This window comes from Salvia miltiorrhiza, chromosome 1, assembly GCF_028751815.1.
Source record: "Salvia miltiorrhiza cultivar Shanhuang (shh) chromosome 1, IMPLAD_Smil_shh, whole genome shotgun sequence".
Classification (NCBI taxonomy): domain Eukaryota; kingdom Viridiplantae; phylum Streptophyta; class Magnoliopsida; order Lamiales; family Lamiaceae; genus Salvia; species Salvia miltiorrhiza.
In genome coordinates this window covers 68,041,253-68,058,808 of record NC_080387.1, presented here as the reverse complement: position 1 = coordinate 68,058,808, position 17,556 = coordinate 68,041,253, and the positions used below count along the sequence as shown (strand labels likewise).

The following is a 17,556-nucleotide window of genomic DNA, read 5'->3' as shown; positions in this document are numbered from 1 at the left end:
GGAGTGTTTTGAGAAGGAGCAGGTGAGATACAAGGCAAGACTTGTAGCTCGAGGGTTTACTCAGAAAGAGGGTATTGACTACAATGAGGTGTTCTCACCTGTAGTGAAGCATACTTCTATAAGAGTCCTGTTGGCTATAGCTGCTCATTTTGATTTGGAGCTAGAGCAAATGGATGTTAAGACAGCATTTTTGCATGGAGAATTGGAAGAAAAAATACATATGTGCCAACCTGAAGGATTTATTCAACCAGATGCAAGAAACAAGGTATGTCTACTTCAAAAATCTTTGTGCAGTGGCATATTAAGTTTGATGAGCATATGGAAAGAATAGGATTTGTAAAATCTGAACATGACAATTGTGTGTATGTGAAAAGAAGAAATGGAGTTGCAATAGTTTATCTTCTCTTATATGTTGATGATATGCTAATTGCTGGAAAGAAGAGATCTGATGTTATGGAAGTTAAATCTGATTTAAAGAAGTGTTTTGATATGAAAGATTTGGGGGCTGCTAAGAGAATTCTGGGTATGGATATAAAAAGAGACAGAGTAGCTGGGGTCATTTGGCTGGGTCAGGAAGATTATATCCATAAGGTCTTAAGGAAGTTCAACTTACATGAAGCTAAGGTTCTGTCTACTCCTTTAGCTCCCAGTGATAAGTTGTCTAATAAACAATGCCCTAAAAATGCAGAAGAGTTGAGAGATATGAGAGATGTGCCTTACTCGAATTTAGTTGGCAGTCTAATGTACACTATGGTATGCTCTAGACCAGATATCTCTCATGCTATTAGTGTTACAAGTAGATATATGTCAAAACCAGGAAGAGAGCATTGGGAAGCTCTTAAGAAAGTTCTGAGATATTTAAAGGGAAGTGCTGATAAGGGTATTCTGTTCCAAAGAAGCTCAGAAAGTTCAAAGTCTGTTCTAGTAGGATATTGTGACTCTGACTATGCAGCAAATGAAGACAATCGAAGGTCTCAGTCAGGATATGTGTTTACTTTATTTGGTTCAGCTATCAGCTGGAAATCTTCTCTTCAACATGTTGTAGCTTTGTCTACAACAGAGGCTGAATATATGGCTATTACTGAGGCTGTGAAGGAGGCCATATGGCTTAAAGGTTTGCTTTCAGACTTTGATATCCAGCAAGATGGTGTGGAAATAAATTGTGATAGTCAGAGTGCATTATGTCTAGTAAAACATCAGACATTCCATGAAAGGTCAAAACATATTGATACAAGGTTACATTTTGTCAGAGATATCGTTGAGAAAGGTATAGTTCTTATGAAGAAAGTATCTACTGATGAGAATGCAGCAGATATGTTGACTAAAGCAGTTCCTGTTTCAAAGTTTGTTCATTGTATGGAGTTAATCAAGGTGGTGGCTCAGGCTGATTCCTGAGTTGCTCTGATTAGTTTTGTTTGTGTATGGTGGAGTGTGGTTAGTGTCTGTCAAAGTTTGTTTTCGGAGGAGGAATTTGAGCTGGTTTTCTTCAAGGAAAGATGGCTTGTGATTTTATGAATCAAGGTGGAGAATTGTTGTATGTGATTCATTAAATCGCATTTCATAATTGAGTAAGGAGAAACACGCTGCTGCGGAAGGATTAAGCTGCAAAGGTCAGAAACACGGAGGGACTAAGTTGCAATTCTTATTAGTTCCTTTGTGGGTTAGATCTTGTCCGTTGATTCCTTTCAATGGTTGAGATTAGATGAGCTGTGAATTAGTTATAACTAATTCAGTCGTCTTCTTCGTTGAGCTAAGGGGTTTTTTGCAGAGAATCATCTTCAGCGTGAGTTCTTGGGTGTGTGAAATTGTATTGGGTAGCAATCTAGATCTCTGGGTTTCTCTCTTCAAAGTTTGTGAGATTGTTTGAGTGTTGATTGTTACTGATTGTACATTCTCAGTTTGTGAGTTGTGAATAAAATTGAGCTCTGGTTCTTGGCCCGTGGACGTAGGGAATTCTTCCCGAACCACGTAAACTCTGAGTCGTTTTTCGTTTGTTGTTTTAGTTCTCAAAGAATCCTTGGTTATCCTAACACTTAGATTTTTCACAACTTTTACTTGATAGAAACGAATGGAGGAAGAAGAAGAAGAAGAAACCAAAAGAAAAAAATGAAGAAAAGCAAAAAAAAAAGGAGAAGAAAATAAATCGAACAGAAAATAAAGAATATGAAAAGGATATGGTTTTCTTTTATGTTTTAATATACTATTTTGTAATTATATATATATATATAATTTGAAAATTAATATAAAAAAATGGGTTGAAAAATTAATTGGAAGGGTAAGGTTGTCTCTTTGCTAAAAGCATTAACCCTTTATTTCGACTACAAGCAACATGCCATCCACGATACGTCAACACCAAACAACATCGTACTACAATCCTAGCTCCAACACTAGTTTATCCAAATACACATTCATGCTATCGTGACAAATACAATAACTAACACCTTATGTCCAAATTGAAGTGAGCTTATTTCAAAGAGATTATAAGCTATTGGAGCTTATAAGATGTTTCAAGAACTTATAAGATGTAATTTTTAAAAGCTTATAAGTTGTCAAAGTGTTTGAATAATTGAGCTTATAAGCTAGAGAGAGAATTTTTTTGCTAGAGAGAGAAATCGAAGAAAAATAAACTTGAATGATATATGATGAAAATAATAAATTATAGTTGAAAAATATTTGTAAAAAGATTGTTGCATATGAGATTATAAAAAAATAAGTTGGGGTAGAGAAACTTATTTTTTGGGGAGCTTATAAGCTCTTGAAGCTTATTTTTGGAGCTTATAAGCTGTTTAAGAGCTTATTTTGCCAAACACTTTGAAGGAGCTTATAACCTCCTAAACAACTTATAAGCTGTTTTGAGGAGCTTATAAGCTCAGCCAAACACCCTCTTAGTCAAAGACTTGAATGTAACAGATGACCCCAACAACACCTTCCCACTCCCAACTTCAAACACCGATTTTGTCAGACTCTTATTGCTCAGTTCCGTCAGAGTCACTCATTTTTCCTTCACCGCCGCCCTGATCTCCGCCGCGAGTCGGCGATGCCGGTCACCGCTTTGATTAGCGTCGAGAACACATTTTTCATCTCGCCGTATACACGTTGAACCCGGCTAGGAACACGAGATTGTGACACGCTTCTTCTCTTCGAATCCCTAATTCTTCGACTTGGTCCAATATTTCACCAGCGAAATCGTAAAACGCGTCATAGATTTTGTTGTAGTGAGATTTGACGAGGAAGAATAGGACTGGAAATGTGTGAAGCAGCAAATCTTCCACGAAATCGGGAATGAATTTAAACCCTAGTGTCATCAATGGAGCGAGTTGACCAAATAGCCACAAGTCAACAGATCTCGAGCCGTCGGGCCCGAGGCCAGCTTCCGACGGGCTCTTGCCGCACAACAAGCGGAAAACGAACTCAAACGACATGTTGTCGCTTAAGTCGTTGAAGTAGGAGGTGCCTTTGGTGGAGACCTCGTCTTTGAGGCCCGAAAAAATCCCAGTCATCGCGTACCGGAACAATGGGATGAATTTGTTGTGGTTTTTGGCGAGTAAGGAAAGGTAGAAGCCTTTTAGGGTTGCATGGTGTGGTTCTGATGGGTACCAAGTAAGCACATGGCCGGTGGCCGGCGGTAAAGGAGGTGGACGACATGTAAGTTCCGTCGAGAACGTCCCTTTTCTCGACTTTGGAGGTGTCGAAAAGGATTTGGAAGCTGACAGCGTCGAGAAGGCAGATGATGCGGGGGTTTCGGGCCATGAACGGGCGGGGCGGCATGTTGGATCGGATTACTGTGGATTGGTATTTTTCAATGCGAGATATGAAGATTTGAGTACGTTCGCCTTGGCCCAAAACATGGGAGCCCGTGTTGGCCCGGAATTTCTCGGGCCGGAAGTACATCTACTTTGTGAGATGACATTGTTGGATTTGTATAATTTCTTTGATTGAAGGGAAGATAATGTCTTAGGAAGTTAATATTGCACCTATATTTGTAGCACTGAGTGTGTGTACGTGTGTGTGTGTTTTTTTTTTTAAAAAAAAAAATTGTTGAACGAGTTAAGGTAGTTAGGCAGATACATATAGCCGGGTACATCAGTACATGGATATATAGATCAAATTAAAGGAAGCACATGAATGTTGTTGGTATAATCCACTAGGACAACTAGATATATACTTGAATTTCATTACGTGATCCCTCTTGCTTGCCGGTTACCAAGTCTACATACATAGCCCTAGAAAAAAAATGTGCTTGTTAATTGAGACATCATTCACTGCAGGTCGGATTGAATTAAATGTAATTAATTTGGTTATGATTCGTGTCATATTTTCTACTCTTATACATGTTTCTATATTATAATTTAATACTAGTATGTCCATCCGTACGATGCACGACGAACATCAAAACTAAACAAAATGTTTAAATAAATAAATGTAGATATTAAATAAAATTAAAATATAAATAAATACAAAATATATTTTAAAAATAAAATCCACATCAATTACTCAATAAAATCGATTTAAAAACGTAAATTTTCAACTTTGTATAAAATGTAATTGAAATTTTAGTTATTAAATAATTTTAAATCATTTGATAAAGGTATTACACGTCATAATATATATATTAATATATTCATACATAAACATAAATAAAAAGGAGAGAAAATTAAATATAATAATTTTTTTTTTATAATTTATTCGTTTTAAATTTATTTTTTTTATGATTTTATGTCATATTACAAATCTTATCACGAATTTAAATTTAAGATGCATTATAAATCAAATTTGACAATATTTAGAAAAAAATTAAAATAAAAAAATAATGAAAAATTGATGAAAGAAGAGAGAAAAAAAAGAGGGAAAAAGTGAAGGGGAAAAACTCATCTTTTATATATTATATAGATTAATCAAGGAGGAGAGAAGAAATTTCTAGTTAGAAACATGAAGATGCATGTCACGTGCAGAAGTGTAAAATGGACACAGCATGTGTACAAAGAAACAAATAAAAATGAACAGTCTTTCAACAATAAAGTTGGCAAAATGCATGTGAGCATGTCTCATCGTAAGCATTGTAGTTTAATTAGTGATATTCATATCTATTTTTATAACTATTGAATAAGCTAAAAGTTAATAAAACCGAGTTAGCTGCAATTACTCGGTTTTGGATTGCTTTTCGCTTTGATTGAATTATGCCTTTCTTTCCTTTTTTTTTTTTTTTTTGAAGGGTATGCCTTTCTTTCCTTGACTACTAAATTAATCTAATTGATAATGGAGAATTTTACAAAATAAAACTCTTCCCACTTGTTATGGGCCTTTTCAGTTAGTCTTGATTATTACTTTTTGCTTGATCAATTAAGGAGGCGTTTGGTTTGAGTGATAAGGCATGATTGATAAAATAATCCATCTTAATTAAGTGTTTGGTTTGTATGGTGGAGCCCGTAATTGATAACTCGGTCCGCATCTAATCAACCAAATGAGTGATTGTTTATCACCCCAAAGTTGGGTGGATTATTTAACCACTCCTTCAATCCTATCATTCTTATAAATCCTATCTATCCTATCCAACAAACCAAACACCTAAATTGATTACTTCAAGTTCATGCTCATTTCAATCTTGAAGCCCAATTTAGAAAATCTTCACTGAAGTCCATCAAATTCATATGAAATTTGGTAAGTTAAATGTTTTATTGGGCTCATAGAGCATTAACGTACTGGTGCGGGCTCAATTCATAGCCCAAATTCCAATCTATATCACTTAATTTATAGGGATTATGGCAAAAAAAAAATACACGAGCTTTAAAAAAAGTTGTAATTTTCACCTGAACTTTCAAAAGTAAAAGAATACATGAATTTATATTTTTGTTGCAATTTTCACCCAAGTTTGACTTTCAACAAAATTGAAGCTTAATTGATAGTCGAAATTAAGTTAGATATATTAAATTTTATTTTCTTAGATCTCCGAGCTTCTAAATACTCATAATCATCATAAGTTAGACCAAAATCAGGTGAAGTTTCGATTGTCAATTAACCTCTAATTTCATTGTAAGTTAGACCAATATATATATATATATATATATATATATATATAGGGTGTGGTTCTAGAGAGAATTACTTTATTTGTGAGAACATGAGAACTATTAAATCTAATGCATCCATTGTAAAAATTAATGCATTCGCTGTTAAAATTAATGCACTCAAAAAAAAAATGTTCCATTTAGGGTTCTAACCCAAGATCTGCATTCATCCAACAAGATGATGCACCCACCGTTGATTTTGATCATCGAATGGCTGAAAATTGTTCTCCGTTCTTCTTTCATCTTGAACCTCTCCTATATTTAAAAAAAAAAAAAGGCTAAATACAAAAAAACAAAAAGATTTGAAGAAATCAAAACAGCGCTAAATAAAAAAATATATATAAGAAAATAATGGCCGATGCAGGTTTCGAACCTGCGACCTTCGCGTTATTAGCACGACGCTCTAACCAACTGAGCTAATAGGCCATTTCGAAATTATAATATAGACCAGTGATATATATAAACATTAAATTTAAAAAGAAATTAATTTTGAAATCATAATGTACGAATGGTAGAACAATAAACAGATTATGGTCGGCCACTTAACCGTTATACCTGTAGGCGCATGAAATTACTTCAAACACGTGTTGATTATAATTTGTATTCGTAAGATGTACACCAGTAACACGTGATTTTCGCTACTACCAATTTAACAACAATATTTTAAAGAATTATCCATCATGGAACAAATCCAAGCCAATAGTTACATTTTTTTTTTATTATTATTTGCTTGAGTTGAGGCCACGAGGGATGGGCGTGGGATTTGGGATCACCCATCTGTATAAAAGTTTACACCACAATTTTGGATGTTTCTATATTCCATTCCATTTGTCAAGTGCGACAAACAAATAAATAAATAAATAAAATTATGAACGTGTCCTATATATATATGGACAAAGTTCGCCTTTTAAATTAATAGTATAACATTTAATTATTGTCAGTATTAACTATGTGGAGATCTAATACACATTATGCCAAAAAAACAATACACTACATATTGTGTATTTTTTGTATATTAATAATTTGTTATGCTCGTGATTAATTAACACGCTTCTGATCTTAAAACAAATTTATAGAACAAAAGTTATCGAGCATAACATTACCGTTGTATAGAATGGTTTAATTCAAGGCCCAAGGGCTGCAAATATATATATGAATGCATACCAACGTAACCAGGTATATATATAGACAATATTTGGAAAATATTACTAAAAGTGATTTTTTTTGTCAAGGAGGAGGGATATTAAAATAAAATAAATATTTAAAAAAAAACAAAAATACAAAAGTAAATAGTATTAGTTGGAGATGCTTGAGCTGATCGTAGGCCTCCTAAATCTCAGATGGGACTCTTAATTTCTTTATTTTATAATTATTTTTTGTAAAAATAAAAGTTATTATTATATTATGAAGTTTAATTAATATTTCTCACTAAAAATTAGAATTTAAAAAATTATATATCCTAGCTTTGAATTAATGAACCCAAATAATCAATTATTAATTCAAATAAATATAAAAAAAATAATTATAAACTTTAATTGGATGAGTGAACCCTTATTAATTATCTTTTATAATATTAAAGTATAATAAATTAAAATTGAAGAAAATATAATTAAGAATTAAAAATTATAATAAATTAAGAGTGGTACACACAAAATAATGGAATAGAGAATCTCATATATATGAAAATTTACGTCCTTAACCAAATTAATTAGCGAGAGCTAGACTTGCAACACACACAACACACGTAGTCCCATGCAACTATTACAACGAAATACAATCGATCTAAAAACTATTTGGGGTTTGTGAGCGATTTGATGGTGACAGATGAACCAAGAAGCAGCTTCCCAAATTCCACACTAAACGTCTCATACCGCATGAAAAGCTCCACCAACATCATCCTCCCCAGCACCACCACCATATCCTTCGCCGGACATTGCTTGTTGTCCGCCGTCGGGCTGTCCGTCTCTCTCCCGTTAGACCAATACACGTACTTTAATAACTTTTCGCCCCCGTCCAAGAACCTATCAGGCACGAACTCGTCCGGGTTTACGAAAATCACGGGATCCCTCGTCGCAAAGGGTTGGTACCCGAATATGGTCTCCCCCTTTTTGACCACGTAAGTTGCCACGTGGCTCGAAATTTTCAAATCCTCTTTAGCCTTGCCATATTGAAACTGAACCGGCGGTTCAATCCTCATCGTCTCCCATACCACAGATTTCACCAGACTCATCCTCTCCAGCGCCGCCAGAGTCACGCCGCCCTCCTCCTCCACGACCCCCCGGATCTCGCTGGCGAGGCGGCGGTGCAACTCCTCCCCGCTGCCGCCGACGTACTTCAACAAAGCCGGGAAGAGAATCTTCGTCCCGCCATAGGAGTTAAAGCCCATCACAAACATCATGTTGTGAGAAGCCTCATCCCTACTCAAACCCTTCTCCTCCGCCTCGTCCAGCAACTCTCCGGCAGCCTCCCGGAACGCGCTGTGGACCAGCTCGTACCCCGATTTCGCTGGAAAATACGGCAGCGGGAACGTGTGGAGTAGCAAATCCTCGACGAAATTAGGGAGGAACTTCAACCCTAGCGTGATCAATGGAGCCAGCTGCAGAAACAGCCACGTGTCGAGGCCGGCATTGCCGCCGCCGCCTGCGGCGGTGTCGTACGAGCTCTTGCCGGCGAATAAACGGAACAAGAGATCGAACGACATCCTGTCGCTGATCGGGTTGAATTCCGACTCCCCTTTCTCGGTGAGCTCAGCCTCGACGTCGGCAAAGAGCTGCGTAGCGGCGGCGCGGAAGTTCGGGATCAATTCCTTGTGCAATCTGCCGAGAAAAGAGAGGAAGAAGCCCTTGAGGAGGGCGTGCTTGGGCTCGGAGGGGTCGAGGTAGGAGCAGACGCGGTAGCCGCCGGTGAAGCTAGTAGACGGCATGAAGGTGCCGGTGAAGACGTCCCGCTTCTCGACCTTGGACGTGTCGAAGAGGATCTGGAAGCTCGCGGCGTCGAGGAGGACGACGACTTTAGGGTTTCGGGCGGTGAACGGGCCGGGCGGGGCGTTGGCCCGGAAGACGGTGGAGTTGTGCTGCTGCATTCGGGCCCGGAAGAACTCGTCCGGGCCCTGACGGTAGTGGAAGTCGAGGCGGTCCGATATCGGTCCGAAGAATGGGAGGCCGTAGCCGCCGGGGATTTCTTTCAGTGGGAGCTCGTCGACTGAAGACATTTCTCTTGTTTTTTGAGTTTTGAAGAATGTGGAAAGAAATTGTGGCTTGCTAATGTTATGGTTAATCAAATTGGACCTATATATAGAGATGATTATGAGAGGCCAATGGAGATGGATTCGTGATAAAAAATTTAAAAAAAAAAAAAATGTTGAGAATTGGGATTTGGATTGATGAATTCAAAATGACCAAAATCCACGTGCGTTAGGCATGCAAGACAAATAGAGTTAGGCTCGGTAGTAGACTATGAATTTTACGTGGCGTCAAACTCATTTTGATGAGTACTGACGTGCAAACTATAGGTATCTACAATCAATGCGCGGAAAAGTAATTAAGTTTGATTTATAAGTGTATCTAAATTAACAATCAATTAATGTGAAGCGTGGATATATGGTTAAAAATTTCAATGAAGATCTCGTTGAAAGGTTATGGATATAAATATAAGGAAATTATTAGTCTCTTAACTTTTAAAGTTTGAATTTTCTGAAAAAAAAAAACTTTATATAGTAAGCATGCATGTTGTAACACCCCGATAATTTAGATTTATTTTATAAGTTTAATTAATAATATTTTCTTGTATAACCTATTTTTTTTTAAATAATTACATGATACATATAGATATGCACCATTAATTTTAGCTAGACTATTATTATTATTATTAGTAGTATTATTTTGTTTCCTATTTTTTTTTTTTTTTTTTTTTTTTTTGATCGGGCAAAGTCATGTTAGATGTTAGTAATTAGTTTCCCCCATCCACTCCAAGAACCACCTTATCTCTCCATTCACCAAGATCCACCTTATATCTCCCATCTCCAATTCGCTCCCAAGAGGGATCGAACCCGGGTCACTTCACTTAAGTGAGGACCCGGTGGCCAGTGGACTAAGCCCCCTGGTTTATTTTGTTTCCTATTAGAACTAGAACCCTTTAAAGACAAGTATAAATATGAGATCAATTTTCAAAACCCTCGTGAAATTTGCTTCGTCTTCCTCCCTTAATTTCTCTCTCCCTTCCTCCACCTAGATCGAGGTAACATCTATTTATTCACGATTTCTTTTTCGTTGATTTGTGTCATGCAAATAGAAAACAAAAGAATTCACTCTAACCCTTCATTATATGTTTACATTGATTATTCATTTGGTTTGATAGGATAATTGAATTTCTCGTAAGTTCTTTCTTCCATTATTATATAGCTTGATTAGTCTGTAATAATGGCTTCAAATTTTGCAGTTTATACAAGGATTAAATTACGTCATCATTTTTGCAAATCTCTATATACTTAAGCTTTTCAATTGTTAATAAATATATTTATTTATTTTTCTTAATTACCGATTAATTTGCAACAAAGAATGGACAAGACATATTTGTATATGAAGTGATATTTTATTTTATTTTGGAATCCCATTCTGTAGTTTAATCAGATTTTTTTTTAGAATGTATATATATTTTGATTCTTAAAGAACGTATATATATATTAGATTTATTTATAGAATTTTTAGTTTAAGTTATTGTAAGAGTTTTTTTTGAAGCAATTGTATTAGTCTGATTTTTATTTATAGAATTTTAGATTAAAGTTAGTGATTATATTTATTTAATTAGGTGTGGTGCAATTAGGATCCTCTTTCCAGATTTGATTGAATTTATAAGTTTCGACTTTAAGGTGAGGGATTATATGCTTGTGGTTATATTCATGTATGTTTTTATATGCTCTTATTTCATGTTTGATTATACTTGCTCAGCCATGTAGAAATACATGTTCAGCCATGTAGAAATACATGTTCAGAATATCAGCCATGTTGAAATACATGTTCAGTCATGTAGAAATACATGTTCAGAAATTCAGCCATGTTGAAATACATGTTCAGGGGCTCTCAGTTCGCCCATCAGATTATCAGTATATGTGTATGACAATGTGAATTATTTGCATGTTTAAGTGTGTGTGAATATTTGCATGGTTTCTCACTGAGTATATTTTCAATATGCTCACCCCTTATCTTCTCAGTTTTGCAGTTATGGAGTTGAGGTGGTCATGGAAGTCGAGAATGACTAGAGATTTAGTATTTCCATAGAAATTTAAGTTGAACTTGTTAAGTTTTAATTTATTGTTTTTTTTTCATGTTACTAATTTAGTTTTAGCAAGTTGATTTTAAATTAGTTTAAATTTTGATAGTCAAGGAATTGGGGCGTTACACATGTTCCACTTGTGACTTGTTTCTTAGTTAGTTATTGAAGGGATTTTTTTTTCTTCTTCTTTCTTTTCTTGAGAGGGTTTGAAGGGGGGAATGTTAAAAAGTAAATAGTACTTAGTATTTAATTAAAAGTGTATACAGGATTTTTTTTTAACGAAAATATATATGAGGGGTGCAGAGTAAAAAAATGAAACCATATATGAAAAAAAATAGTTTGATTTTCCATTTTGAAGAGGTAAGTTGTCAATAAATTCTTATAGCTTTATTTTCTATAGTGAATAATGTCGGTTATGTTTTTGAATTAGGATAAGAAGACCGTGAGAATTCAATCCTAGACCTTTTTCTTAACACAGATTTAGAGAAAGTTCACTGTTTGTATAAATTTATAAACCCGCAAATGTTTAATGGGTTCGAGTTTGAGAAATGTTTAATTGAAAATAATTAATGGCTCAAGTGTAATTATAATATGCATGCAAGTGCATGATAGCTTGTATTATGGACTCACGGTTGTAACACATCTATAAATTTATCAATAAGAACTGTGGAAGTCTTTATCTTCCTTTAGCTAAATCTCAGCTCATCTTATGCTCTTCCATTTACTCCCTCCATTTTTTTTAAGTGTCCCAAGCCGTCAAAATACACATACTAATAAAATAAGATATTTACATTTGTAACTTTAGTAATTATCATAATAAATGTATATGTACAACTAATTATTATATTCATACAAGTATTAAATAAGGATAAAATAGGAAGAATGTCATAATTATACTCTTAAATTTTGAAATGGGACACTTATTAAGAAACAAGGAAAATAGTAAAATAGGACATTTAAAAAAACACGGAGGGAGTATAGTTTAACAGGGCCTAATAATTAATTATGCTCACAGTTAAGTTAAGATCTGATTTGTTCTAGAATTGCTAAGAATGACCGGTGAAGTTTCAAAGAATTAAGCTCTTCCTCGGAAGAACATTAATGCTCGTGTCTAACTAAAAATTGAACGCCTGAACGGTTGTTCATATGTTCAGTGCCAGTATATATATAACTATATATTTTTGTGAAAAATAAAAATAATGAATAAGTCAATATAAATTTATGAATAAATTATTTTTAATGCACGGAAAATTTTTGTTATATGATCTTCAGAAAATTCAAACTCAAGTGAAATTTTCGCCCTGATCGTAAATATTACAAAATAGAAAGATATCGATGAAGATGTTAGTAAGCAATCCACAGTAATTTTCTCAAATCATTATTATCATTTGACTGGTCATCTACAATGAATACTCTTGTCTCTTCTTCAACAATTTAGCTAGTTGATAGCATTGCGCCAACTATTTTTGGTCACCAAGATATAAAGCGGGCAATCTGCTAATGCTTATGTGTGGTATCCATAAATTTACACATGATTACATGAAGGCATCAACTTAGATTGCATTTATTATAGTGGATTAGTTTTGATAGATAAAAAACAAGGCTAATTTCATATTTACTTTGATGGGTTAAAACTTTATGATATCCCAAAGTTATTCATTATTTCAATTATTTAAGTTGGTTTTACTTTATTCTTATCCCATTGAAAGAGTGAAACTGAAAAACTCTTAATTAATTTCGAGGATAAAAATACTCAATCATGCAAATTAAGTAAACGCCCATCTCTAAGTTTCGTCTAACTTTTAGGTATACGGCAGGCCTAGTGTAGCAAGGTCCGTGTATACATCTGGGAAATCTTCCTCTGCGGCAGGGCTTAGTGACTATGATCATTTGCTTTCAGGCTGTGTCTTTCTATTTTAATGTCTAACCCGTTTTTCTCTGCCTAGCTTGATGCTGCTGTTTGCTAATTTTCTTTGTTGTTTGGTGCATGCTTAACATTGACGTACACATACCAAATATGCCCAGTTGATTAATTGTAGATTAAGGACAAGTTTGATACGCAGTTAGGGATAAACCGATAAAGCTAGGGATAAAGTGTGATATGTTTATTTTAAAATTTAATTAGGCACTATTTTTAATTTTTGGATTGTGAAGATGTACAATAAATTCATGACGAGACACGATAGCGACGAAGCGAGGCATACCAATGTGGCGAGGCGTGGCGGGAAGGTGGAGGCCGGCGGAGAATTCGATCTCTTCGATCTAAGAGAAGGAAGGTGGTAGGTTTGGGGGAGCCTAATTGTAGATGATTATACTTTTTCTTTTTTAATTATTTTTAATCATATTTTCATTAAAAGCTTGAATGTCAAGTTTTTTTTAAGTGAAAAAAAAATTAAAAAGTGAATATTATTTATATGTTTTAGTTTGTGTTGCTATATTTTATTTTATGTTAATAGTGGTACAAGTTACCGTTTTTATATATATAATACTAATATCTTTTTTATACGAATATTATGTCACGATAATGAATTGTTGTGATAATGTATTTTATACTATTTTCTTTCCCAAAAAATAATCTTAAAAGATAACAATATGAATTTTAATAAAAATTGTTGAATGCATTATGAATGGAGAAATTGTCCAATTTCAAAAATAGTGTTAATAATGATTAATTAAGTGAAAATGAGTGGAGAAAGAGGTACACAATATCGTAGAATGATTAAATAAGTTGATATATTAAAAATAATATGTCGTGGATTAGTATACATAGATAAAGTACGACTATTTTTTAGGGATGTACCAAAATAGACTATCGTGGATGTTCCTTTTTTTTTTTTTTTTGAGGAAGGGGATGTTCTTATTTTACGAACTAGCTATACATGAATTACGAAACACGTTTAACGGAAGATATACAATATACATATATCTGACATGTTTTTGTTGACAGAGCCCATACTTAAATAAATCATATCATTAGAAGGGTTCATTTTTAGCCCATGTTTGAGATAAGTTTTCGTATGTATTTTTAGCCCATGCATGAGATAAGTTTTCATACAATTTCAAGGCTGCGTATGAGTGGCATCTATCAAGTCACGTGTACCTGATATAGGAGTAATAAATTATTAAATGTCACTTAATCTGCTCTATTATTATGAAAAAATAATCTCCCGACGCTTCTTTTCCATCGTGTTTTCTGTGGAAGCATTAGGGATCCCTGTACCATATTTTTCTTTTTATTTTTTGAAACCCAATCCTGTACCATATTTTAATATCTCATTTGCATTTTATTTTCAAAATCTTAATCATTAATTTACATATTTTGTATTTTAGTTAATTCAATAACTATTAATTAGAAATTATTATAGATAACTAATTACGATATATAATTAATTTTAAGAGTCGAATTTCATTTTTTTAAATTAATGATTGATTATTATATCTTAATATTTTTATTTTATAATAAATATTGTTATAATTAATTTAATTTAATCTTGGATCAGTGACGGAACTATGAATTTATTAATTAATTATTGTGGGCAGCCAAAATTATATATTTCTATATAAAAACAAGTTTAGATAAATAAAATTATATTTATATATATAAAAGAATAAAAATATATTCCCTTTGTGCCATAAAAACATGCAAATTTTTCCTTTTTCGTTTGTCCCATAGAAATATATATGTACTTCTCATTTATATTAATAATTTTTCCACTAAACATCACAATCAATGTAGGATCATTTCTTCACTCACACTACACTTTACAGGATATTCTTAAAATTTATGTCGTTCCTTACTATGCTTATTTTTATGGAACAGATGGAGTATAAAATATAATATAAATATACTAGTTAAAAAATATCTCGACGACCGGCATATTATTTCAAGAATTTGCCTCCATCTTTGAGTGGAATACAAATCTCTAGGCATGATACAAGTGTCACACAATGATGAGGATGAAATTAGTGATTTCTGTAAGGAAAACCTAAATAATTAAGATACACTAAGCCCTATCTAAGGTAAGGCCCAAATATATTCGTTTTTTTTTTTTAATATTGCTGCTGGTTTAAAATCACGATCGGTAATTCTGAAGCAACTATAAATTCAGGTTCAACAAAATTGAGTAATATACTTTGGTAGAGCTACGATGCGTATGAAGAAAAAAAAAAAGTAATCAAAAAGTCAGACCTTGATAAAATTAGACTTAAGATACAAAGACGCCGAGCAAACTCGAGGATTGATAATATTTTAACACTACTATTTAGGCAAAATACTATTTTTTTCCTGACTGGTGTTTTTTCCATTAAATTATCTTCAGAAAGGTTTTAACGAAGTACGGGCTAAGGGATCTTCGTTAATGTGTCATTAGCAATTAGCATTAAGTTTAGAAGGTAGTCTATAAATCTAAAAAAAATCAAATATAAACACATTATATCTTTCATCCAAAAAAATACAAAAAAGAAGAAATCATTTATTCCGCTGTAAGCTTTATAATTTTTTGGGTTATTAGCCTATAAATACTTAAATTTTTTATATTTTCTGAAATTTAACATAACTTTTATTTTTAGCCCACAAATGCAGGAACTTAGCATTTTTTCTGATTTTTGACATCGACATGAGAAAACTCTATTTATTGTTGAGGTGGAGACCGGAATACATGACGTGGACTACGAAATATGCGCTTGAATAGAGTAGTTTGATTCATTATTTTGATTGGAGAGTGAATGACATGGTATACCGGCCTTCACGTTAATAGTAAATTAGATTTTTTTCTTATCGATGTCAAAAATCAGAAAAAATGCTAAGTTCATGTATTTGTGGGCTAAAAATAAAAGTTATATTAAATTTCAAAAAATATAAAAAGTTCGTGTATTTATAGGCTAATAACCCTGATTTTTTCATGTTCCTAGCTCGTTGTCTTCTCGAAATTATAACAAAGGAGTCCAAAGTTCAATGATTATGAGTCCATGCAAGTACTCTTTATTTGACATGCATTTTTATATTTCTTTATATATATAATTCATACTAATTTAATTATCATATAAAAGTTTATAAATATAATAAAAATAAATATTTGATATACATATCAAATATTCGATAATTAGTTGAATTTCACAATTTTAGAAAAGAAATAAAAACATAAAAATAAGGAGATAGAGAAAAGAAAAAAAAAAGAAAAAAAATGTAATTTACAAATAAAATTTTAATTTTATTATAAGTATACTTATAAATTTACCGCTTAATTTTAAAATTGATTGGAAATTAATATAAATTGAAAGTTGCTTTTTCGATGTACTATGGATTACGGATTTGTTATTATAAATACCCAAAATTACGAGACCAAATCCACAGCCCAGCAGCGCAATCGCGATTTTCCAACGGTCGGGGAAAGCCCATTCAGGCTGGGCTAGTATTTTTAAAGTAGAAAAAATATTTCAAGTCAGAGCAGCCCAACCCGGTTTATTCTGTGGCCCGATGGGCTTACTATGGCCCGACCTCTTTGATAGCTCAAGTCGCTAGTATACCCTATTGTAAGTGCACATTCATCCTTGTTTATTTTTAAAAACAAATTAAGAAAATAACATTGTCTTCGTTTGGTGTGGATTAAAAAACTTTAACATCAATTTGTTATTTTAATTGAATGTTATATGTCGGGCAATCCACGTCACTTCCTCATACCAAAACTCAAACGTCGGGCAACATGTTAAAAGTTCAAAAATTGGATATCAAATTGTAAATAGTTTAGGTGAGCGGTTGGATATCAAACTGAAATGAATTTAATTTCTCCAAAATTAGGTATCAAAACGTAATTAAAAGAGAAAGGAATTTAGGGGTCCCGGGTCCACATGGGAAAAAAATATATATATACGCGAAATATTAACAAACATGTATAGTTAATTAGTTAACTTCCGGACATCCTCCCTTCCAAAAAAAATATTGGTAAATTGCTTAAATGAACAATTTCTTAAACACAAAATCTCCTGTATACGGTGTACCATACACGAAGTATTATTTACATTTCTTAAATATTATACTGTCATTTACAATTTTATAGTGTCAATTACAGGAAGTATCATTTATATTCTTGAATAGTGTCAATTATATACAATATCATTTACAATATTATAGTGTCATTTATACGCAGTGTTATATGTATAACAAAATAATGTCAATTATAGGTAGTGTCATTTGTATAACCGAGTAGTGTCATTTACACAATTT

The 17,556-nt window shown here is 33.3% G+C and overlaps 1 protein-coding gene, 1 non-coding gene and 1 pseudogene across 2 annotated transcripts; all 3 read right to left on the bottom strand.

Annotated features, from left to right (window-relative positions):
- Positions 1–2,638: 2,638 nt before the first annotated feature.
- LOC131005337 (allene oxide synthase 3-like) lies at positions 2,639–3,910 on the bottom strand (annotated as a pseudogene).
- Positions 3,911–6,414: 2,504 nt separating this feature from the next.
- Positions 6,415–6,488, bottom strand: TRNAI-AAU (transfer RNA isoleucine (anticodon AAU)). The gene has a single exon. It is a non-coding gene; the product is annotated as a tRNA-Ile (tRNA).
- A 1,228-nt stretch (positions 6,489–7,716) lies between these two features.
- LOC131005336 (allene oxide synthase 3-like) lies at positions 7,717–9,315 on the bottom strand. The gene has a single exon (XM_057932252.1). It carries the CDS (start codon positions 9,271–9,273, stop codon positions 7,852–7,854), a length of 1,422 nt encoding a protein of 473 aa, XP_057788235.1. The 5' UTR covers positions 9,274–9,315; the 3' UTR covers positions 7,717–7,851.
- Positions 9,316–17,556: the final 8,241 nt, after the last annotated feature.